Here is a 23,968-nt window from a genome sequence, read left to right as displayed (position 1 = left end):
TTTTTCTATTACACGAACATAATTTTCCTAACCTTTTCTAGCAGCGCCATATTATAACATATGTTACAATGCTATTTTATGTGTCAAGGTAGCAATGTCAAATTATTGCAATGAAATATCAAAGTAATGTTTAAATTATTCTATTTATTTAGAACGACGACATTTATTGTGAGATATTGACGATTTCTGTTAATAATGACGAGTAAAAAAGGTCAAACTTTGAGAATCGAGAGTGAGATTGATAAATATCGTGGTGAAGGGAATTGGAAAAAGGTTATAGAGTTAGCAAATAATTTAAAAGAATTATATCCATCTAATGGTACGTGATTTTTATTTTTCTTTAGTTATCAACGAAATAAAAGTATTCATTTATTATTAACTATATAAGTAAATTATTGTCGATTAAGAATTATAAACTGGACATTGAGATAAATCAATTTTATGATGCTGTAACATTTTATATATCTGTTGATCAATTATTTTTAAACAAATTTATCAACACATAATTTAATTTCATTTGTTTTTGAATTAGAAATGATCAAAGTTTGAGTTAATAAAAAAATGTCATAATAATCAGACATATTGTGGTAATCTTTAATAAAACTTCGTATAAACAAATAGTGTATTAATTATAATAATCATTCGTTTATATGATCTATGTTATTTTATAAATATTTATTGATAATAGTAATTAGAAGAATAGTAAATAAAGTTATAAAAAATTATTTTTCAATTAATGTGAAAGCTATTTTCAATAATAATTTTAGCAGCAACGTAAAAATACTTTATTGAAGTAATAATGGAAAAATTAACATTATTATCTTAACAAAAATTCAAAGTTTTATTGTAACATTTTGAAATTAAAAAAAATCAATTCACTCTAAGACTTCATCTCACAAAAAATTATATTGACAATAAATGTATATTTTTTAACCCAGCAAAAAAAAGTTGGATCTTTTAATTAGTCATTTTATTGTAATCTTCTGCTTTGTAGAATGTTTAGCAAATTTTTTAAGCGGAGAAGGAAAACTTGAAAGTTTTCTCGAAGAAACTCCACCGATTGATTCTAATATTACAAAAGCTAAAACAGGATTAATTGACGCAAAAAAAGATTTAGTTTTAGCTGCTAATGAAAAAGACAAACAGGTAAATATAATGATGTATACTTATATTAATGATATATTACTATTAACTATCAACTAAGAGTGACATATCACAATTCATTTTTCTTATTTTCATAATATAACTAGCCCTGTTCGAACAATTCACATTGAACTATGATGTTTAAAAAAAAATTAACATTCAGTTCACCTAGTCTCTTGAAATAATTTTTTTATTACATCTCATATCTATTAAAAACTAATGTGGCTGAATCAGATTAATCAATTATATGATCTTGCTATGTAAATGTTATTTTCTTATTAGTTTTGTGTGTTATAATAAAGTTTTACCTATTTTTATGTACCAGAATCAATATGAATAATTTTAACTTAATTAAGTATACGATTCATGCCTGTTATTATTAATATTTGTGAGCATTTTCTACTATGACCAAAAAGTACATTTTTTTTCTATGATATGCATAATATAATAATTCATTAAATAGATGACACTATATAATTTATAATGGAATACGAAAATCTAAATATCTAATACTATATAAATGAATGGCATATTGTACGATGCCTAATAATTAAAAAAAAAAAAAAAAAAAAAAAACAATTTAAATCACTAAAATACCATTATAATATTTCAGGCAGTAGTAGTCCTCGATGCGCACCTACTTCTGGGTAAACTTCACTACGCAATGGGACTTTATTCTGAGGCCTTGAACCACTATGACCTTGCTGAGCTTCATACTCTAACTGAAAAACCTCTACCCCCTCGGAGCCTTCGTATAATTGCTGAGTCTTATGCCATTCAAGGCTTATGTCTTGAAAAACAATTACCAACTGTGAAATCTAAATACAAATTATCTGAATATCATGACCGCATCACTAAATGTTTTGAAACTTCAGGTGACTTGTCTCTAGTCTACTTTCAAGAACTTGAAAAATCTCAGATAATACAAAATGGTGGCTATTCGCCCCAACCCCCAATAACATTAAAAACAATGGGCCCTATTCTTGAAACTGCTTTACTACGTGCCCCATTACTACATCTTCAATCTGGTAATATTGAACGTTCAATAAATCGTTGGCGTGCAATTTTATCTGCTATTGAAACTACAACAACTCAAAGTCTACGCTTGACCCTAATTCGTCAGCTAGCAGAATTACTTTTACGACGTATTACAAATTCAGATTATAAAGCACCTGAAGTCGCTGAAACCACCACTACCACGGTAACGTCAAATACATTAACACGTAAATTGAATAATTATGTAACATCTAATGGCATAATGGAGACACAAAAATCTCCATGGAAACCACGAAAATATCAGGGCATTAATATGTTTGTACCTCGTAATATTAATGAGGAAATAATTTTGCTTTTATTAATTGGTGAAGCGATGGCTGTACGTGACGCGGTCTTGAGTCAATCGCCAGAATTTAAAGAAGCTAAATCACGTGCTCATGAAATAGCAACTAATGTCTATGATTTACTGACGATTGTCACAGTAAAATGGAATCAAGTTGAATTATTGTACGAATCATTTAAACGTGCTATGAAATTTTCACATGAAGAAATTCACGTTTGGATGCAGTATGCACTTTGTTTGATACAATTAGGACAGTATGCACATGCATATGCAGTACTGGAGATAGTTGCACGTTTAGCGCCAAATAAAGTTATGCCTTGTTTACTCGCAGCACGGATTTGTTTCGAGCATTTAGAGAAAATACCTACAGGGATTGAGTGGGCAAAAAAAGCTGTTACAAGAGAAAATAATAATCCATCAGGTTTAATATCACGTTGTCATTTATACGTTGGTATTGGAAATAGTATTTTAGCAAGAAGTTGTATGGTAAAAGTAGACAAGGCAGCACACAGTACTCAGGCGCTTGAAGCATTCCATAAGTTGGTATTTTAATTTTAACTATATATCATGAGCTACTAGGAAGTATAGTAATCCTACTGATTTTTTATCGAAAATTGAGAAAACTGCACGAAACTAATTTGATATATCAGAAAGTATGTAGATATCAATTTAATCTTTAAAAATATCGAGTCAAATCAAAATTCTGATAATTTTTAAAACAGAAACTTGAAGTGTACAAAACCACCAGTTATATTCTATGTGATTCATAATTTTTCACGATACTCAATTTTTCAGTTTTTGTGAATTAATTATTTCCCAATGGCTCATGCATTTTATTATTATTATTATTATTATTATTATTATTATTTCTTTTTTCCAAAAATTAATTATATATTAATTTTTAGAGCTCAACAATACGATCCGAATGATCATCTAGCTGAATATTATTTAGCATATGAATATGCAATCAATCGACAACTAAATGAAGCTATGATTCATGTAAAAATAGCTTTGAATTTACGAGCTGAACATACTCCATCATTGCATTTATTAGCATTGTTGTTATCAGCATACAAACAATATAATGATGCATTAAATTTAGTTAATTCAATTTTAGCTGAGTATCCAGAGAATTCAAATTTTTTGTATATAAAAGCCCATTTACAACTTCATAGCGTGGGTGCTGAAGAATCACTTATTACTATTAAAGAGATGTTAAAAATCTGGCGCGATTTATATGAAAATCAAATAAATGTTGATTGTAATGAACAGCAGAGTGAAAAACGCAGTGAAACACGCAGTGTTTTTCAACTTTATACGACGGAATTATCAGACAAAGATTCAAGTTCATTGCATGCACAATCGTTGGCGGCATCAAAAATTGAACAAGCGCTTTCCGAAGTTGCTTCATCACTGAGTTCATTTACACCAAAACCCGGACCACAACGTGCTTGGTTGCTGCAATTACAGATTTGGTTATTGTTAACTGAGGTTTTTTTAATGCTTGATAAACCAGATGCTGCAGCGTTATCATTACAAGAAGCTACAATTATTTTTCCAATGAGTCATCATATTATGTATACGGTATGATTTATTTTTATTTTTTTAATTTGGAAACTTCGAGATGACATCTTTCATTGAAGTAAAATAAAAAGGCTTGTTCTAAAAATGGAAAAAAATAAAAATAGTATATCAATTTCGATATTTTTGAGTGAAACAAAATATGAATAAATTTTTAATTCAAAGTTAGACTAGTAGGTATTCTTTTGAAAGAGTTGATTCGAAAATAAACAACAGTATTCGGTTTTTTTTATTTTCTCATTTATTAACCGTTTTTTTTTTTTTAACTCCAAGATTCTTCATTTATTTTTTTATTTTTTTCTGTCGAGGGAACTAAAATAGTATAATTAAGTTTTAAATTTTAAATAGTTAACAAAAAAAGATTAAATTTTATTAACAACATAGAAAAAAACAAATCTTTCTTTATTTTAATAATTTTGACTTTACCAAAATATGATCTTATATTTATGTACCACAGTGTCATATTTATTCTTAGCTACATAAGTAATTAAAAAGCATAATTAATTTTAATTACATGTATGATACTTGATAGCCAATTTAAAAAAAACAATAACAATCTTCATTCTCAACCTTGTCATAATTGTTATACAACAAAACTATTTTTAAACATAATTAATTTAATTTTATTTTTCAATTATTACAGAAAGGCTTATTACATGAATACAAATCCGAGTACAATGAAGCTAAACAATGCTATCAAAATGCTGTTGCAATAAATCCTTATCACATAAAAAGTCTGCAACATTTGGTAAGAATATATATAAATAAATAATGAACTACATTATTAATTAACTACTAAATAATTAAAAAACGGTAGTATCTCGTCTAAGCGCATATTCAAACACATATCTATTAGGCTGTATCAAAAAAATCGACTATTTTTTTTTTTCTTCATTATATCGAAAATATTGTTGGAAATGACGATAAAAAAATACTGTAAAAGTTTGAGCTCTTAATATTAACATTAAGAGGTTCCGCATGGCACTTTTCTATTTTCCATAAGAATAACATAGAAAAAATTTTTTTTGCGTCTGCTGATTTTTCAGTAGCTAACGATGCGTCATAGGAATAATTGGCAGGTAAATTTTTGTAGGTAATTGAATGCTCTACAAAAAAAGTTTCTTATCATTTTTTGATAAATCTATTTGTTCAAAAGTTATTTGAGGTTGAAGTCGAATTCATATTAAATTTTGAGATCATTTTACTTTTCCGGCGAAACTATCAGATCTATTACAAAATATCATGGGACCTTTTTTGTATACAATTCTATTCCCTACAAGTTTTTTTGAATTCCGCATTGTTTTCTAGTTATTTTTATTTTAATGTCAAGCTCTTAAAATCGATCAGAAGACTATTTTTTTTATGAGCTTGACATTAAAATTAGAATAACTAGAAAACAATACGGAATTAAAAAAAACTTGCTTGAAAATAACTTGTAGGTAATAAAATTGTCTACAAAAAAGGTCCCATGATATTTTGTAATAGGAACCTCTTAATGTTAATATTGAGTGCTCAAACTTTCACAGTATATTTTTTTCGTCATTTCTAACAATATTTTCGATATAATAGAGAAAAAAAAAATAGTCGATTTTTTTGATACAGCCTAATATCTATATACGTAAGTATACACGAGTTTAGTATTTCCATACCAGCGCTACTTTCAAATAAGCTATTCGCGTACTATTTAAGAATTGTGATGATAAAAATATGTTTGATTTATTATTTATTAGTTATTGTAATGTTTCCAATAAAGTATTAAAATTCTGGTAGGGCTGAAATAAAGTCAAAAACTAATTTAGAAACCAGAGCCGATGATTTACAAATCACTAAATCACATTGATATGTAAATTTGGTTGATTCAATTGTCTAAACAAGTATTTAAAAATTCGTTGTTCCAATGCAGATGATATGAACAGAAAATGTCATTGGTGATAGGAATAATATTTGATACTTTATTTATAGCTCGATTCAAACCCAATAACAAAAAAGTTAAAGTTAAATTTATAACTTTAAAGGATTGAAACATTAATTAATTGATGACAATTTTTTAGATATAATTAAAAAAAATGAAATTACTTAATTCCACCTTCAAAATCTAAAATGATCGTTAATTGAAATTTTAAGACAAAAATCTTTAACTTGATCTTTAATTTTTATTACAAATTGTTGAAATGTTAAGCATTATTTACTAACACTAAATGAACTATTTTGTTTCACAATCTATATCTTGCATTAATCATTGTTAAAGATTACTATGTAATTCATAAATCGTTAGAACAATATTCATATTAACTACTGGTTTGAAAAATCATAATTAATCATTTTACACCGTAAGTCTAAAACTTCTACACAGTCATTAATTTTCCATACGTATAAATAAATTCAATTATTTCTTACAAAATAATGGATTTCGAATAATTAATACAATTTGACAATCAGCTAACTATATTTTACAGTGAAAAAATGAATAACTAATAGTAATCATCAATGACATTAAAATTGTTTATGAGTTATAATTGAATATTGATTTTTTGAATATTATTTTATTTATGACATTTTTTTTTTTTAATTAATATCTTTTCTTGAGTTTCAATAACTTTTATTAGTTATAATTTTAATTTTTACAACAAACATGCGTACGTGCTTTTGTTTCGTAAAATTTTAACTTGAAGTAATATTAATTATCAATTTGGGAATTACATACTGCATGATATAAAAATGGTGCTGGACTATTTTTTTTTTTTTTTATTGATTACCTAAATTTCAACAATAATATTGATTTTTTTGTTTTTTTGTTTTTCAACTTCAAAGTATCCTAACAGAATCTTTAAAAGTTCAAACCACTGCGATTTTTTATTCGTTGAGTTTCGAATGCTTGAAAGTGTCTCTTCTACAAAAAATCAATTAAAAAATGTTTTTAAGAATTAATTTTTTATACAATATTCACAATACCACACAATCGTATAAAAAATCGTTTGACGTTGTTTGACACATATCAACATTTTTCAATATCGGCAGCATCAGCGTTACTCAAAGTATTATACGAAGAGGCTGCGTGGTTAGATATACCCTTCTTTGTGTGTGTGTGTATGTGTTTATCAGAATATGATTGTTCTTAAAAACATGAGATCCTACGGCTAAGATGGATAAAGCGGTAAAAATGATTTTACTTTTTATGATTTTGTAGCATTGTGGATATCATAAAAAAAATCTGGGCGTCAGTTGATCCTGCGGGCCAGCCCCAAAACTTCCCGCTGTTTTCGAGCTCAAAAAGCTCGGAAACATTAGTGTGAATACATTTTCGAGCTCTGCAAGCTCGAAAATGCTTGTACTTGCAATTGTTTTTTTATTAGCCTTTTAAGCTCTAACAAGTTACGTTTTATGTTAAAGTTTGAGCATTTAAAAATCGAAAATCATTAATAAACATGCGGTTTTTAAATTTTTAGTCCTGATTATGTTCAATAAATAAATAAATTGAGGTAAAAATCAATGTCAGTAATAAAAATTGAGATTTAAATGAGTTTTGACGTAGTTCAGAGCAATGATATTTAAAATATCCGCGAAAAATATTAAAAACTGTGTTTTTAAAATTTTTTTTGTTGATAATACGATTCAAACTAAAGAACGAGTTAGATGAAATTATATGGGGTTCGAAAAAGACCATAAAGACGAAGAGTTGGTATGATTTTGGACATATTTTATTACATTATATTATGACTTATCCGGAAAAAATAACATAAAATGTTATTTTTTCAACATTTTAACGCGAATGTCTTCTAAACTAATCAACCGATTCTAGCGTTTAATGTTGCAATCGACGCGCTTTAAATAGTAAATAATGCAAAAATATTATTTTCACTCATTTTTTATTAATTTTATTTAGTTAATTAAAATTGTCACTTAAAAAATGAAATGAGTAAACTGAAGTGACAAGTAAACAATTGAGAGTAATAAGGCTGCAAATGAACATTAAAAATAACTGACACCGGGCAGAAACAATTGTGTTTCTTTCCTTGGGAAGAAACACGCATGTTTCTGCCCGCTGTATGAAGGTATTTTTGAATTACGAATTCGCTAGCAGTTGTTTACAGCATCGGCTTGAAATTAGCTAGTTTCGACGGGCTGTAGAGACACTGAAACTTCAATTTTCGATGTTGGTATCATGAAAAAATTATAATTTCAATCATTCGAAACAAAAGAAAAAAAAAACGAGCGACAATAGGGTACCCTCAGCGCTTTCGTGTTTGAGGTGTGCAAAAAATTGTAGTGGTTAAAATTTTTGAACGTTTTGTTGGCATACCTCAAGGTTGAAAAAACAACTAAAACTATCCTTGGTCTATCCACTATTTGCAAAGTTATCTAAATTTTAGCAATTATCCCAAAATACGAAATTTTGTAACTCTTTTGAATGACGTTCTTCGCATCAAAAAAAAAATGTTTTGATTAAAAAACAAAAGTTAAGTTTTACATAGAATAGTTTTAAATTTTTAAAACCCTATTTAAATTTTTTGTACAATTGTCAGTTTCTGAGTAATTAATTATCAAAGTCAAAAATCTATTTTTGGATGAACTCAGTAAAAAATCGAACTAAAAGAGCTTTGAAGTAAAATTACTAACACACATTTTATTGAAATATGTCGACTTTTTGAAAGGCAAAACAAATTTTTTTAATTTTTTTTTTACCGTTGATTTTTTTTATTACTCAAAAACTGTCAATGATAAAAATATTTAACCTCGAAATCTAAAAACTAGAGACTTGTATTTTCAGTTTACTTTTTTTTTATTGCTCTGCGACCATTTTTTACTAAGTTACAGTTTTTTTTGAAAATTACCAAAAATTTACGTCTTTTTTATATTCTTTAATTTTTATGACTAATGTATTTTTATTCAAGTAAACTTTGTAACAAAAATTGTTTGATTTACAGGGCTTAATTTATCATTACTTAGGGTGTCAAAGATTAGCAGAAAAAACGTTACGTGATGCAGCTAAAATAGATCCAAACTCACATCAAACTTGGTATAATTTGGGAAAAGTTTTGGAATCATTAGGTGAAATGGAAACAGCCAATGATTGTATGGCGACAGCATTAGAAGTTGAAAATTCTAATCCTATTTTACCAATATCATCAATTTCAATTACATTTGAATAAGAAAAAAATTTATCCATTAATTTTTTTTATTAAAGTTAACTAACTACTTAATATTTTTTTTTAAATTATTTGTAAATTACTCTTATGCCGGCGTAAGGGACTTTGTTGTTATATTGTGAATAAAGATGTATCTGTAGAAACTTGATTGTATTAATTATTAAATATACTCATATCGACCGTATCTGGGAAAATCGATAGCAGAAAAAGTTGTCTAAATAATTTTTCTGTTTAAAGATTTAAATTAAATAAGATTGAGGGGGGTTTTAAGTTTGTTCTCTGTCGCACTCAAGTGAATGAACGGAGCTGTGATTGTTGCGCTTGTACTGTAAATGAAGGCTTTGTTCAAATTTTTTTCGCAACAATGGAAACTTTCAATAAATTAGTCCGAGGATCCCTAAATTATAGAATAATGCATATAACCTTGCTATGCATCTGATGATAAAAGTTTTCATTTAGAATAGAAATTTGGACAAAATTATTTGCAAACCCCTCTCAAGAAAAATAATTTGATGATAGTTTTTTTCATTTTGAAAATTAAAAATTTCGAAAAAAATTAAATTATTTTTCGTTGTTGGATATCACTAAAAATTTTATTGAAAATTTCCTACAAATATTTTCCTTTACTGTTATAGATTTTGTTAGAATTATTTCTTTGTTGATGTCAACGATTATGTCTCATACACAAATTATCGCCAATAAATTTGTCGATTAACTAAAATAACGACTTTTACAAAAATGAAAGTTTTTATCAGAAGACAGTAGTTGATATGCATCACAGCAGAAAAGTATCATATGATATATATTTAGATATTGGTTTGATTAGATTTTTATTCAAAATTATTCAGAAAAGCAAATGCAAACACCCAATCAGTACGTTCGTGGTAAAATCTTTTCACAATTCTGCAGTAGACTGTTTACTCGTCACTTTATACTGATAAAGATTTTTATTTCTCAATAAAAAAGTATTTTTCATACGTGAATTTTCTTACGTTTTACAACATATTTTAAAAAAATAAAATGGAGATTTTATTATATAAGTTGCTCAAACAGTTCTTCGAATAGTATTTTTGAACTTGAGGAACAATACATTCAGACACTGTCTTTGAGCGGCAAGTTTCAAAGCCAAGGTTAGTTGATTGTCATATTTTTAACTTCCTATTCTAAAAATTAAAAGATTTAAAAATAAGAGAAAAACTAATAGCGTGTTCGGTTCCTTGCTCGGTCTGTATATATATATGTATTGAGATGATTAGGAGTAAAGTTAAGAGCAGAAAAACATAGACGTAAATGTACGATAAATAAGTATGCTCAGAACAGTTTAAAATAATCAACCGAACGCGTCATAAGTACTTCATTTAAGATTTTCACAATTCGAGTTACAACAATTGTCAACTTTGTGAGGACTAGAAATAATTTTTTTGAAAACGTCTGCGCGTTAGTGTGTAAACACTTATGCATCTCTCGAACAAGTGATCAATTTTAAGATTTTAACAATTGAAAACTATAAAAAATAATATGTCTATCGGTTGACCCTGTGGGCCAGCCCCGAACCTTACCGCTGTTCTCGAGCTCTTTGAGCTCGAAAACGTTGTGGATACATTTTCGAGCTCGAAAATACTTTTGTGTGCCATTGTTTTCGAAACAAAAACGATTTTAGCATTTCCTTCTCCCATGATATCTCAGGAACGAATTAACCGATTTTGATGGCTAAGGCGGCAATCGACACGTTTTATTAAGTTCTAGAGCTGATTAGATTTTGAAGTCGATCGTTCAAGTCGTTTCTGAGAAATCAATAAAAAACTAAAAAAGAAAACTTTTTTTTTCGTAATTCGCCAATATTTTCGAGTCTACTTGATCAAATGATCTGAAATTATCAGAAAAGTTGATGGTCAACAAGCTCTTTCGATTGCCGCCTTAACCATCCACATCCGTTCATTAGTTAAAAAGTTATAGACCGGTCACACACACACACACACACACACAAATACGGACACACAACATACGGACACTCGGACGTCATTCTAAAAATAGTCAGATTAGCTTCCTAGGACCTCAAAACGTCGACATCTGATGAAATTTCGATTTTCGAAAATCGGGGTGAAAACAATAATTTCCCAATTTTTCGAAAATCGTCAATTTTCTTAGCGGGAAGTTAAAAAATCGGTCTATCGGTTGACCCTGCGGGCCAGCCCCAAAACTTTCCGCTGTTTTCGAGCTCAAGAACCTCGAAAACATTATTGTAAATACATTTTCGAGCTCGAAAATACTTTTGTATGCCGTTGTTTTCGAAAAAAAACGTTTTTTACCATTTTTTCTCCAACGATATCTCTCAAACGAATTGACCGATTGAGACGGTTAAGGTGACAATCAACGTGTTTTATTAAGTTCTAGAACTGATTAGATTTTGAAATCGATTGATTCAATTTTTTTGTAGATATTCGAAAACAAACGTTTTTCACTATTTCTTTCATCAACGATATCTCTCAAACGAATAAACCGATTGAGACGGTTGAGGTGGCAATCGATGCGTTTTATCAAGTTCTAAATCTGATCAAATTTTGAATTCGATTTATCGAGTCGTTTTTAAGATATTTCAAAAAAAATAAAAAAATTTTTTTTTTTAATTCTTTCGACAACGGTTTCTCTTGAACAAATGAACCAATTTTGATGGTTGAGGTGGCATTTGACGCGGCTCATAAAGTTTTAGAGCCCAGTTGATTATGGAATCAATCCATCGAGGACATTACAAGTTATCCAAAAAAAACATTTTTGAAAAAATTTTATTTTTGGAATATCTCTGAACGTGCCCTACCGATCAAGATCAATTTTTTACAGCTTCAAGATATCGACACGCCGCGTCGAATAACACCTTGACGATCAAAATCGGTGTATCCGTTCAAAAGATATAGGTATTTACATACATGCATACATACACTCGGACATCATCTTGAAATTAGTCAGAATAGCTTTCTAGAAGCTCAAAACGTCAAGATCTCTTAGAAATTCGATTTTCGTAAATCGGACCGAAACCAATAACTTCCCGAATTTTTGAAAATTTCCAATTTTCTTAGCGGGAAGTTAAAAATTCTATTTCTCTAATAACTTAAAAATTAGTCGATCTCTCGTGATAATTGATCTCTCTCGTGAAATGTTAAATTCCGACCAACCCTTTTATTTGTTTAAAGCATCCTGAGCCTATTAAATTTTATAAAATAATTTTTCGGCGGCAATAATAGTCGTCATCAACACTGCAAGATAGCCATATTCTGTTTATTATAATTTACTTCGTTGGAAAAAAGTTGTGCAAAACATTAATTTTCTACAAATTAAATTATAAAATTTTTTTGATTCAAACAAATTCTTGTATCTTAGCTCAACGTAGTGAAAAAATGACAATCATTAAAAGTTGTTCTTATGCTTCATAGACATCTAAATACATAGTAAAATTTATATTTAGTGTATATTAACAAAAATTACAATGCACGTTCAAATTTAATAAAAAAATGAAATTTGTATTTGTATAATCAATAAATATGTCTCACATGCACGAATATATAATATAAAAAATGATTTATTGCCTATTAAAGTATCACGTAAAAATATATATGCGCTAACATAAAAATAAATTTTCTCTTATCATTCTCTATCTCGCTCGTTACATTATACCATAGATGTATATTTTTATATTTCTATTTATTTATTTATTACTTTTTTTTTTGTTCCCCCAATTTATTTATCATCAAACCTTGACGTCAATTCTATATGTTTGATCGTTACACATCAAATATATTTTTTTCTTTCTAATATGTATATAATTTTTCCGATAAAAAAAAATTCTTTAATTTTTTTTTTTTTTTTATTTTTTTTATTTTTTTTTTATTGAATTTTTTTATCTCCAATCTGATAAATTACTCATTTAAGATTATGAACAAAGAAAAAGGTGAAAATGAAATAAATGAATAAAAAAAACAAATTATAAATCAAATGAGAAAGAAAAAGAGAGACAGAAAAGACGCATAATAATATAGGCCTGTCTGTTAACTCAATTGAACGTTCAACAAGATTAAATTTTCTCTTCTCCACCCATGTTACACACTCTTTTTTCTCTTTTTCTCTTTCCCTTTTCTCTACTTCTCCGTGCACTCTTCATTACACGCTCTTTCACTCCTTCTTTTTCCTCTATTGCTCTTTTTTTGTATTTTTACTTTCTTTCTCTCTCGATTTTTCTTTAACAAGATTACAGTTCTATCTCCATCTCACTTTCATAGCGTGTCGCATTGCGCGTACGTTCGCGCACGCTCATTTGTTTTGTCATGAGTTTACCTCCTGAAAAATAAAAAATAAAATTTTATCATACTATTTTATTTAAAATTTTTTTTTACAAAATATAATTTTCATACTTTATTAAAAAAAAACATTAAAAATATTACTATCTATTTAATCACGAGTGTGAATGTAGCAGACATCAGACAAATTTTAAATTATAAATAAATAGGGTAAATAATTAAAAAAATAATATTTATAAAAAATTCACTCATTAATTTTAAAATTTCTTAAATGTGCATTTCATTAAATTTTACTTTATTAATTATTTACTTTATTTATTTATAATTTTAAATTTGTCTGATGTCTGCTACATTCATAATCATATTTAATCAAATGATAAACTTAAAAATAATAAATGTATTTATATGTATGTTTAATTTATCCCCCTATTGAGAGCTAAATTAATCAAAAAAAGTTCATTCGAAAAATAAAAATAAAACAATTTGATACCAAACTGGAGAAAAATGATCATAAGAGATTTTCTACACCCTCTTCGCAATTAATAAAAAATTATAATTGAAAGAATACGCCATATATATATATATATACATATATATATATATATATATATATATATATATATATATATATATATATATATATATATATATATATATTAAAAAAAAATTAATAACTAAATGAAAAAATTTATAAAGATAGCGTTTATAAGTAAAAATGCTGCGGCTCGGGAGCCTCGCTGGCTTTGACCCGGCAGCCACCGGCAGAGTCAGCGCGGCGGCGGCGTCAACGTCGGCCGGCGGCTGACGCATTGCAGGTGCGCGCGGGCCAATCACAAGTGTCCTGAGTATACGCCCGGACCTGTCCTGTAAACAATAACCGCACCCCAGTAAAAATTTAAACGTACAAAAAAAAACCGTTAACCATGTTTTCATCTTTTAATTTCCACTACTGCCTCAATTCACCTATAGCTTAATTAAACAGATAAAATCGATTCAATTAATATAAATATAAAGTATCTAGCAATGAAATTATTAATATAATAATAAAAATGTATAGTAACGCAACGTACTATTTTATATACGCGGAGTAAAATGCGCGCGTCGTTCAAAATCAACCGTCATTTCCCCCACTTTAACCGAAAATTTCCCCGCCAATGATCGGTTTTAATATACAAGTCTGTCTGTAGTGTAGGCCAAAACGTATAACCGAGAATAACCGAGTGCCGCTCTGCCGGTCGGTTTCTACTGCTTCTACATCAGCAGCTAAAGCTTTAAACGCGTAGTAATACAACTAGTCCTCGTACTGTTAACATACACGAAACGGTAGACTCCTCCATTGCTGTTCTTGTTCTCTGCTCAAGTTTAGTAAGAGTTCGAGTGCGTTTTTTAACGTCGAGTTGTTTTACTGTATAAATATCGTATTTAATTAATAATTGTTTAACATTTAAATATTCATTTAAGTCTCATATTATTATCAAAATATTAAATTAACAGTTTTAAATAATAAAGAACGTACTTTTTATTATTTTAAATAATACATATTAACGTATATTTTATTGCGTAGAGAAGTGTGTTGCCAATTTGCACCGGGATTTAGATAATTATTTTCTTTGTCAACGTTATTATTGACTGTTTCATCCTTTTGTTGGTTAAATTTTTCCAGTGATTTATTGTGAATAATTTATTATTACTAATTCATTAATTCGTGGATTTTTCTTCCATTTGACTTACATCAAGTAATTTTACTAAGCCAACATGGTAAGTATTGATTATCATTATGATTATTATTTAATGAGTTATGGAGTTATTATTAGGAATTTTTTTGGGTTTTTTTTTTCAACGTGATTAAAAAATCTTTTCCGGGTTTTTTTTTTCTCAGCATGTTTTTTTTTTTTTAACTGACACGTTTAACTTTTTAACGAGCACGTGGATACGATAATTTATTATTTTTAAGCCCTATCTGCGACACTTACAATATTTAAATTTATGTAAATATATCCACACATTTATTTTAAATTGTTAATTTTAGAAAATGGCGTTGGAACAAAAAAATAGTATTCTATTTCACTAGACTATTACATTTTTTTATGGGGATTTTTTTCACTAGTAAATAACTAGATTTTATCTAGGGAAATTCAATTAAAATGTAATTTTTCATATATATTAATTTTTAATTTAATTCAATAAATGAGCTACATAAATTCATATTTAAAAAAATTTCCTCGTTTTTTTTAAACTTTAATTTTAAGGAATACTATGAAACGAATCAAAAATTTGCGGTCGAAAATTTTTTTATGAAACTCGACATGATGAGTTTTTTTTTAAATGCTCTAAATTTTTTAGTAAAATAAGTACTTAATTTTTTCGGTCAAATTATTGTAATAATATTATTAATTATAATAATAATTATAATAATGAACTAGATAACGTGTGAGAAGTATGTCAATCGATTAATGTCTTGTTAGACTATCCACAAGAATTTGTATGTTTTGTAAACTCTAGTATAACATAACCGAGGGTTGGATTGTTATAACGCAAAAGAAAGAGAGAGAGAGGGAAAATTAAAAAAAACGAGGGTTTGAGAGGGTGGAAGGGATACTAGCGCGTTGCGGCATTCGCCAATCAGCCATTGTGCTATATACTAAGCTATTGATTTTCTTCAACTTCTCCCCTATCCTCTCATCACCGTTACCTCCCCTCTTCATACTTTCTCCTCTACGGTTCGTTTCACCCGTCGTACACCTAACACCTCTTTATTTTATGTTTTTTACTTCTTTTTTTATAATTTAACCCGGTCTACTTCAAAAATATTTTGTTCCCACAAGATGTAGATACCTATATTTTATACAATTGGTTTTTTTTTTAATTTTTTATTTTATTTCAATGAGGAAAAGAGTTATTTTTTTTAAGGGATGAGGGCAAACAAATTGAGGTCGAGGTCAGATAGTTAACAAGACCCTAGATATCTGGGTAAAATATTTTTACAGAGGATACATGTTCTTTTATCTATTTATTTTTTAGGAAAAATAATAAGATATTTAATTGTTAATCTTGGATTTGTTTTTATGTTAAAGGCTGATCAATTAACAGAAGAACAGATTGCTGAATTTAAAGAGGCATTTTCGCTGTTTGACAAAGACGGTGATGGTACTATTACAACAAAAGAATTGGGTACTGTTATGCGTTCGTTGGGACAAAATCCAACAGAAGCTGAGTTGCAAGATATGATTAATGAAGTTGATGCTGACGGTAATTATATTTTTCATTGTCTTATTAAATCTGAGTTTTATAGAATGTAGTAAATTTGTTATAAAAATATTAAATTTAGGCATTGTATTATAGAAAAAATGATTACAAATCAAAAGTTTATTTTGAATGTGAATATTGTTTTTTCAGCGGTTATTTTTATTGTTGTTTTTATTGAATTAATTTATTTTTCTTAAATGTAAGGTAAGAGACCTAGTACCCGATCACTCCATGTATTTGTATATCTATATTTACTAAATTCTACTAAATACAGATATACAAATACATGAGTGATTGGGTACTAGTTCCCTGATCGGGTACTTGGTCTCTTACCTTATAGAATTTTTTTTTTTTTTTTTTTTTAAGTAAACGAAAAAAAAAAAAAAACCCAATATGAAATGTGCTTCAAAATTAAATAAAAACTCGACAAATTATGGTATATAAACACGCGTCAATTAAGATAACAAATGAATACACCAGACAGTGAAAAACTCATACGCATATGATCAAATAAAAATAAGAATGACCATTCCATTGTCAAATTCTAAACCCGTTCAACTAAATTATGTATAACTAAACCGACTCGACTCCACCATAACTAGCATTGCGTAAACGATTCAACTAAATTATAAGCTCTTTCGAATAAAAAAACATAACCATGTGAAAACTGTACTTGATAACATCTCTATCATAAAACAACTACTAAATAAAAACTAAAAATAATTAAATATAGCTCTATTGCGTGACACCTTTACACAGGAAACTCCTAAGTAAAAGTTGTCCAGAAATTTGATTCTGTGAGAACCTCTTGCCAGTAATTAAATTTATCCATGTGCTTACTAAAAATGACAATTGATATACGATCTATAAAATGGTGTAGACTACAAGATGCACAATCAAAATTTCGATGTAGACTAGACATCCTCCAGTAACCAACATTTTGGTAATTTTACCAAACAATTATCAGCTTGTATTATTAATATTTCTTTGCCATACTAATAATCTCAACTGTCAGTAGTAAAGTTTTTATATAATAATGACTTTTTGGTCAAATTTGAATTCGTATGAATTTTTAACTTTGTAGTAATATTAGTTAGCAGAATTATAATCTATGTTGGTTTACTTCTTATGGCTGTTACAAATGCAATTGGAGACTGCCTTAAATACGAATAATTTTAACTTACTTTAACTTTTTTTTTATTCCAATATATCATAACGCGATGTCTAAATAAGTGCGAATTATTACCGTCGGGACATAAAAATATTGATTGCATGACTAATGAATCGCTGTTACTGTCCGAACTTGAAATCTAGCTGTTATAGATATACAATATTTTTGCCAATAAACACACCAATGACTTAAAAACTCTTTTCTACCATTAGTCTTTTAAAAAAAAAACACACTATACAAATCAAGATAATAATTTTGTCCCGACTTAGTCAAAAATTAAGATATTTCTTTTTTAAGTAATTGATGAAATTTTTATGATATTAAATTTCTTATATAATTGAATTGATTGATATGTTAATTTTAATAGGTAACGGAACAATTGATTTTCCGGAATTTTTAACAATGATGGCACGTAAAATGAAGGATACAGATAGTGAAGAAGAAATTAGAGAGGCATTTAGGGTATTTGATAAAGATGGAAACGGTTTCATATCAGCTGCTGAGTTGAGACACGTTATGACAAATCTTGGTGAGAAATTAACTGATGAAGAAGTCGATGAAATGATAAGAGAAGCAGATATCGATGGCGATGGTCAAGTTAATTATGAAGGTAATTATCATTACCCATTTCTTTTCAGAAAATTTAATAATTAATAATGATATGGTTTTTCTCTTGCAGAATTCGTCACAATGATGACATCAAAGTGAATACAACTTACGTGTATGAATAATTTTCAACTTGAAGTGGTATTGACATATTAAGAGAATTCAAAAAAATAAAATAAAATTTAAATAACTAAACTAAAACAGATAAATAATGAATAATTATTATATTAAAAAAATGAACATCTACAGGTGCGAATTGTTATGAAGCAGAAATCTAGCAGTAACTAAAACTACAGCTACAACTACAGTAAAAGTAACAAAAGAAATAGGATTTCAATGAAATGAAAAGTCTGTCTGTTGGCAAAAAAAGTTTAATAATAATTAATAATAAAAAAAATTTAAATAAAATAAAAATTGAAATAAATAAAAGTTGAAAAAAAATAAATAAATAATATTATTAATTAATAATTATTAATTTTAAGTATAAAAAAAAATGATGAAACAGAAATAGCTATTTTTTTTTGTTTCCTTCTACACGATTTAAAGTTATGTTCATAAACAATCTAATAATTAATAATAATTCTATTCTTAATCAAAAAGGAGCCTTTATTACTTATCTAATAAAGATAAAAAAAAATTTATTCCATTTAAATTATTAATTATTATTATTTAGTAATTAAACATACAATATTAATTAAGAACGTTTTTCATTAGTTTACAATAGATAATTTAATTTTTTAAATTGTAATTATTATGACTACTCTTTTATATGTAATTCAGTGGGTTTTTCAACTGTTAGGGAAATGGAATTATTTTTCGGGAAAAAAATGTGGAAAGAATTTTGTTTTTCTATGAATAGTTAAACGATTTTTTTTTTTTTTTTTCATAATCTGATTTATTTTTCTGTCTAATTTCAAATAATTTTCTCACGTTTTTCATGATATTGTTGTTAATTATAAATAAATAAATTTGCACGAATAGAAATAAAAAACAATTTTATTCATTTTTTTTTGTTTTTTCTTTGTTTTTACTTAACGAAAAAATTTTTTCTTTTAATTTAAAATATTGTTTTTCATTTATTACTCGATAAAATAAATTATCAGATGAACTTAAATACACGCATTTCGATATAAAAAAATTAAATTTTAACTACAATTAATTAATCAACAAAATTAATTATTATCTAGAATAAAAAATTAATAAAAACTACTAATAGTAATTAACTAAATGAATTAATGGAAGTAAACATGAAGAAAGATAAATATAAATTAACTAACAAATAAATATTTCGTTTAATAATTGATCCAACGAAATAAAGTTGTGGGTCAATTGAGAAAATCAATAGCGAACGAAAGAAAATTAATAACATAGCAAGAATTACAAACAAAAAAATTTTAATTAAAATTAGTTAGATTTTTAAAGCTATTGGTATATATATATATATATATATATATATATATATATATATATATATATATATATATATATATACGCATATTTACATATATGCATACATACATATATACGTATGGAATTTTTTCCATATTAATTTCCTAAGATTTAATTGGCTTTTTTTTAATTTCGATATTTACTCGTTTATTTTTTTTTTCTTTATAACTAATTATTAATCAGTATGTTTATTGATTAGTTGCATTGTGAACAATGAATTAAGTAATTTGAAAAAAAAAAATTTTTTTGGACTTCATTGTTTGATGAGAATAATTATTCAGTGAAGATTATGAATAAATACTAAAGAAAGTGAGTAAATAATGAAGTTCAAGTGATTAATTCAAAATAAATAAATGAAATAAAATGAGCATTTAAAGCTCGCTATCAATGTCTTAATACATTAAATAAATAATTAATTAATTGATATATTTAATATTTAACAAAAAAAAAAATATGGATAATAAATTAATCCTTTTTACATTCCCCTTTTTGTCCTGTTCAAAGAATGGAAAAAAAATAGTACCAAAAAATTGAATTTTCATTACAATTAATAAATTTAATTATTGAAATAGAAATTTATAACCAATCATAAACTACCAAAACGCTATTAAAAATTTTTATTTTCATTTTTCATTAATAATTTATTCTTTAATAAAACTTTTTTCCAAAATAAAAAAAAAAGTTTTTGTTGATTTCTGGAAAAAACGTTTTTTATGCAATATCAAAATAGAAAAAAATTTTTCAATTTAAGCAAAAGAAAATATTTTTCTTAGAAATTTTCCGAGAAAAAAACTTTTGAATAAAAAATTAAACTTGCTTTCGTGATTTCATTACTTCTAACAATAAAAAACTTTGATAAAAAAAAAAATATATATAAAATAAAATAGATAACTTTTGAAATTTAGTGATTTAGTGCGTGTCGAAACAACTAAATTACAGAACAAAATTTAATGTAAAAAATTATTCAGTTTTAAATTCGAAAATTAAATTAAAAAAATAAAAAAATAATATGATCATTCATGAAATCAATGATTTTATGAATTAAATAATTACCATCGTTAATCGTATCTCGTCGGTGGTTACGGTCATAATTGAATTCATTAAAATATTAATAATTATTAAAATAATGATAATTACTAATAATCATAAACTAAATGAGTAACTAATCATAATATATATGTAATATATATTATATAAATTATTGACTTGAGAAGATAAATGAAGTGATAAAAAAACCATAATGAGTGGATTAATTAATAAGTAATGACATTCACACAGTCCTCTATTATTTAATATTGAAAAAAATAATTAAATAAAAACGGTAAATAAATATAAATTAACAAAAATTAATGTGTTTAATTTCTAACTTACCGCTCAGAAAATTATTAATTTTCACGGAAAAGGAAGTTACGATCATTTCAATTGTCGAATATCATATCTTCAATGAATTTGTACATTTTGAAGTGAAGCTTCTTATTGGTTTTATTTTGAAAAATTTTTATGATTTATGTTATGTATATTGAAAAACTAAATTTTGTTTTACGATAATTTTTGAACGAATTAGTTGATTTTGATTGCTGTGCAATTGAAAATTTTTATCAAGATGACTGATAACTGATGTGATTTTGAAGCTAAGTAGCCGAGTAATCATAAATATTAAATATGTACAATAATATTTCTTTATTGCAATTTTTCTTTTTTATAATTTTTATAAAATTTTTGGGATCATTGATCTCGAGCTTCAATTTTATTAACTATGCCGTAATAGCTTTTGAATGCTTATGATTTTAATATGCATTACATTAAGTAGAGAATTACTTTGTAACTGAACCCTGATTCCATTTCGAAATTAATTCTTTAACTAGTTTTTTAATTATCTCAAAAAAGATAATATATGAAAGCACTAGAACTTCTAGCTACAAAAAAATTATTTGATCATACCTGCATCGAAAGCTTAAATTCCTGCCCTGTTTCGAGAGAAGAGAGTCATTTTATTTTCTTTATGAGAAATTAAATGACAAAAATAAGCGCATGCGCCATTCTTCCACAAACAGAGGCACAAATTTAAACTTTCAGATACAGATCTGGTGAAAAATAATATACAAACCATCGATGAAAGTAAGACATCCCAATCTGCGTGTTTGCCATCCTCGCCTTCGGCTCAGTTAGGCAATTGCACGCGCAGGTTTAAATGTCCTACTTTCCTCCCTCAGTGTGTAATTATTATTTTCACCAATATTAAAATTTTCTTATGCCGAGACATTATTTAAGCGGGAATATCAAAAATCATTCTCAAAATAGCGAATAAAATGATTACCAAAAAAAAAATGATTTCCAAAAACTTACATCCCGTGTTGAATGAATGTATGTGTGTATGTACGTATGTAAATATTCTATAACTTTTAAAAAAAATGAACCGATTAAGGTATTTAAGGTGGTATTCGAAGCAGTTTATTAATTCCTGGGTGCCGTAAGAAATTGAGCTTGATCGATACAGTACGTTTCGAGTTATTCCAAATAAAAAAAATATTGAAAAATATTTTTTTTTGGATAGCTTTTAGTTGAATTTTTTGTTCAAGAGATATCGTCGGAAAAATTTCAAAAAGTTTTTTCTAATGAACTCAAAAATAACAAAACTGACTGATTCTAATAATGTTCTAGCGTTAAAGATTGAAAAACTACCTCGATGTCGCCTCAATCATCAAAGTCAGTTAATTAGTTCGAAGGATATCGACGATGAAAAATTAAAAAAATAACAATTTACTTCGTTTTTTCGAACAACGCATATTGTAATTCCTCATATGTTCCAAAACTTCTACCGGCGTTTTTTATAATTGCTTCATGGTGTTTGATGATCGCTACATAAATTATTGCAGTAGATTTGTTAGTTTAAATATTATCATCAAAAATTATGAAAGATCACTGTTCCTGACATCTTTTTCCGGATGTTTCATACATTAACTCGCTAGTTTCATTCAAAGTTTACGTAACTCTTTATCTTGATCATTTCATTTTTAATTCCTATAACTCAGATGCATATTATGCTAACCGTACGTTTAAACTCGCATTCTACCGAATATTGAATACTGATGCACGAAATTTTCTAATCGCAGTATAACTGTTACTTAAACCGTCAGGTTTGTAGAGCCCACCTAAGTTAATTTTTGTATGTAATTCTTGTATTTTTGCGATTCTATCAAGAATGACTAAACTAACAGAACAATTGTTAATGACAACTTTGTAGGAAAAAAATTTTCTTACAAATAAGATTCTCTTGGCCAAATCTCCCAGACTGATAGTTCTTGTGATATTGAGCTTTTAATATTTATTGATTTAAATTCCGACCGTATCGAGCCAAATTTTTTCAAAACTTAATTTCAAACTTTTTTTCGTAGTAGCTAATATATCTACTAACGTCAAAGAATAAGCAAAAATGAATTACTTAAAATATTGTCGCAGCAAATCAACAACAGTCAAAAAAATCGGTCTGTCAGTTGACCCTGCGGGCCAGCCCCAAAACTTCCCGCTGTTTTCGAGCTCAAGAACCTCGAAAACATTATTGTGAAGACATTTACGAGCTCTTCGAGCTCGAAAATACCTTTGTATGCTGTTGTTTTCGAAAAAAAACGTTTTTCACCATTTTTTCTCCAACGATATCTCTCAAACGAATAAACCGATTGACACGGTTGAGGTGGCAATCGACGCGTTTTATCAAGTTCTAAAGCTGATCAAATTTTGAATTCGATTTATCGAGTCGTTTTTGAGATATTTCAGAAAAAATTAAAAAAAATTTTTTTTTTAATTCTTTCGACAACGGTTTCTCTTGAACGAATGAACCGATTTTGATGGTTGAGGTGGCATTTGACGCGGCTTATAAAGATCTTGAGCCCAGTCCATTTTGGAATCAATCCATCGAGCACATTAAAAGTTATCAAAAGAAAACATTTAAAAAAAAATCTTATTTTTGGAATATTTCTGAACGAGCCCTACCGATCAA

At 27.2% G+C, this 23,968-nt stretch overlaps 2 protein-coding genes across 3 annotated transcripts; both read left to right on the top strand.

Annotated features, from left to right (window-relative positions):
• The first annotated feature begins 49 nt into the window (after positions 1–49).
• LOC130677918 (tetratricopeptide repeat protein 7B) lies at positions 50–9,353 on the top strand. Its single transcript, XM_057484835.1, has 6 exons — positions 50–319; positions 995–1,146; positions 1,757–3,021; positions 3,388–4,066; positions 4,707–4,811; positions 8,989–9,353. Exons 1-6 carry the CDS (start codon positions 196–198, stop codon positions 9,211–9,213), a joined length of 2,550 nt encoding a protein of 849 aa, XP_057340818.1. The 5' UTR covers positions 50–195; the 3' UTR covers positions 9,214–9,353.
• Positions 9,354–14,688: 5,335 nt separating this feature from the next.
• On the top strand, positions 14,689–21,317 carry LOC130677920 (calmodulin). 2 transcript variants are annotated; one of them, XM_057484839.1, is made up of 5 exons: positions 14,689–15,257; positions 16,574–16,748; positions 18,284–18,526; positions 18,596–18,663; positions 18,772–21,317. In XM_057484839.1, the coding sequence occupies exons 1-4, from the start codon at positions 15,255–15,257 to the stop codon at positions 18,622–18,624; spliced, it is 450 nt and encodes a 149-aa protein (XP_057340822.1). In that variant the 5' UTR covers positions 14,689–15,254; the 3' UTR covers positions 18,625–18,663; positions 18,772–21,317. The 2 variants fall into 2 exon arrangements, with proteins under 2 accessions (XP_057340822.1, XP_057340820.1); XM_057484837.1 differs by having other exon boundaries at positions 14,691–15,257; positions 18,596–21,317.
• The last annotated feature ends 2,651 nt before the right edge of the window (positions 21,318–23,968 follow it).

The sequence above is a fragment of the Microplitis mediator genome, chromosome 11 (assembly GCF_029852145.1).
Source record: "Microplitis mediator isolate UGA2020A chromosome 11, iyMicMedi2.1, whole genome shotgun sequence".
Lineage (NCBI taxonomy): Eukaryota > Metazoa > Arthropoda > Insecta > Hymenoptera > Braconidae > Microplitis > Microplitis mediator.
The sequence above is the reverse complement of the archived record's forward strand: the minus strand, read 5'-3'. Positions and strand labels throughout refer to the sequence as shown.

Excerpts from the sequence above, each read along its gene's own strand:
- LOC130677920 (XM_057484839.1), top strand. Across the intron at positions 16,749-18,283 it reads TAATGAAGTTGATGCTGACG|GTAACGGAACAATTGATTTT; the intron begins GTAATTATATTT and ends TAATTTTAATAG. Across the intron at positions 18,527-18,595 it reads TGGTCAAGTTAATTATGAAG|AATTCGTCACAATGATGACA; the intron begins GTAATTATCATT and ends TTTCTCTTGCAG.
- LOC130677918 (XM_057484835.1), top strand. The coding sequence starts at position 196 with ATGACGAGTAAAAAAGGTCAAACTTTGAGAATCGAGAGTGAGATTGAT. Across the intron at positions 320-994 it reads AGAATTATATCCATCTAATG|AATGTTTAGCAAATTTTTTA; the intron begins GTACGTGATTTT and ends TCTGCTTTGTAG. Across the intron at positions 4,067-4,706 it reads GTCATCATATTATGTATACG|AAAGGCTTATTACATGAATA; the intron begins GTATGATTTATT and ends CAATTATTACAG.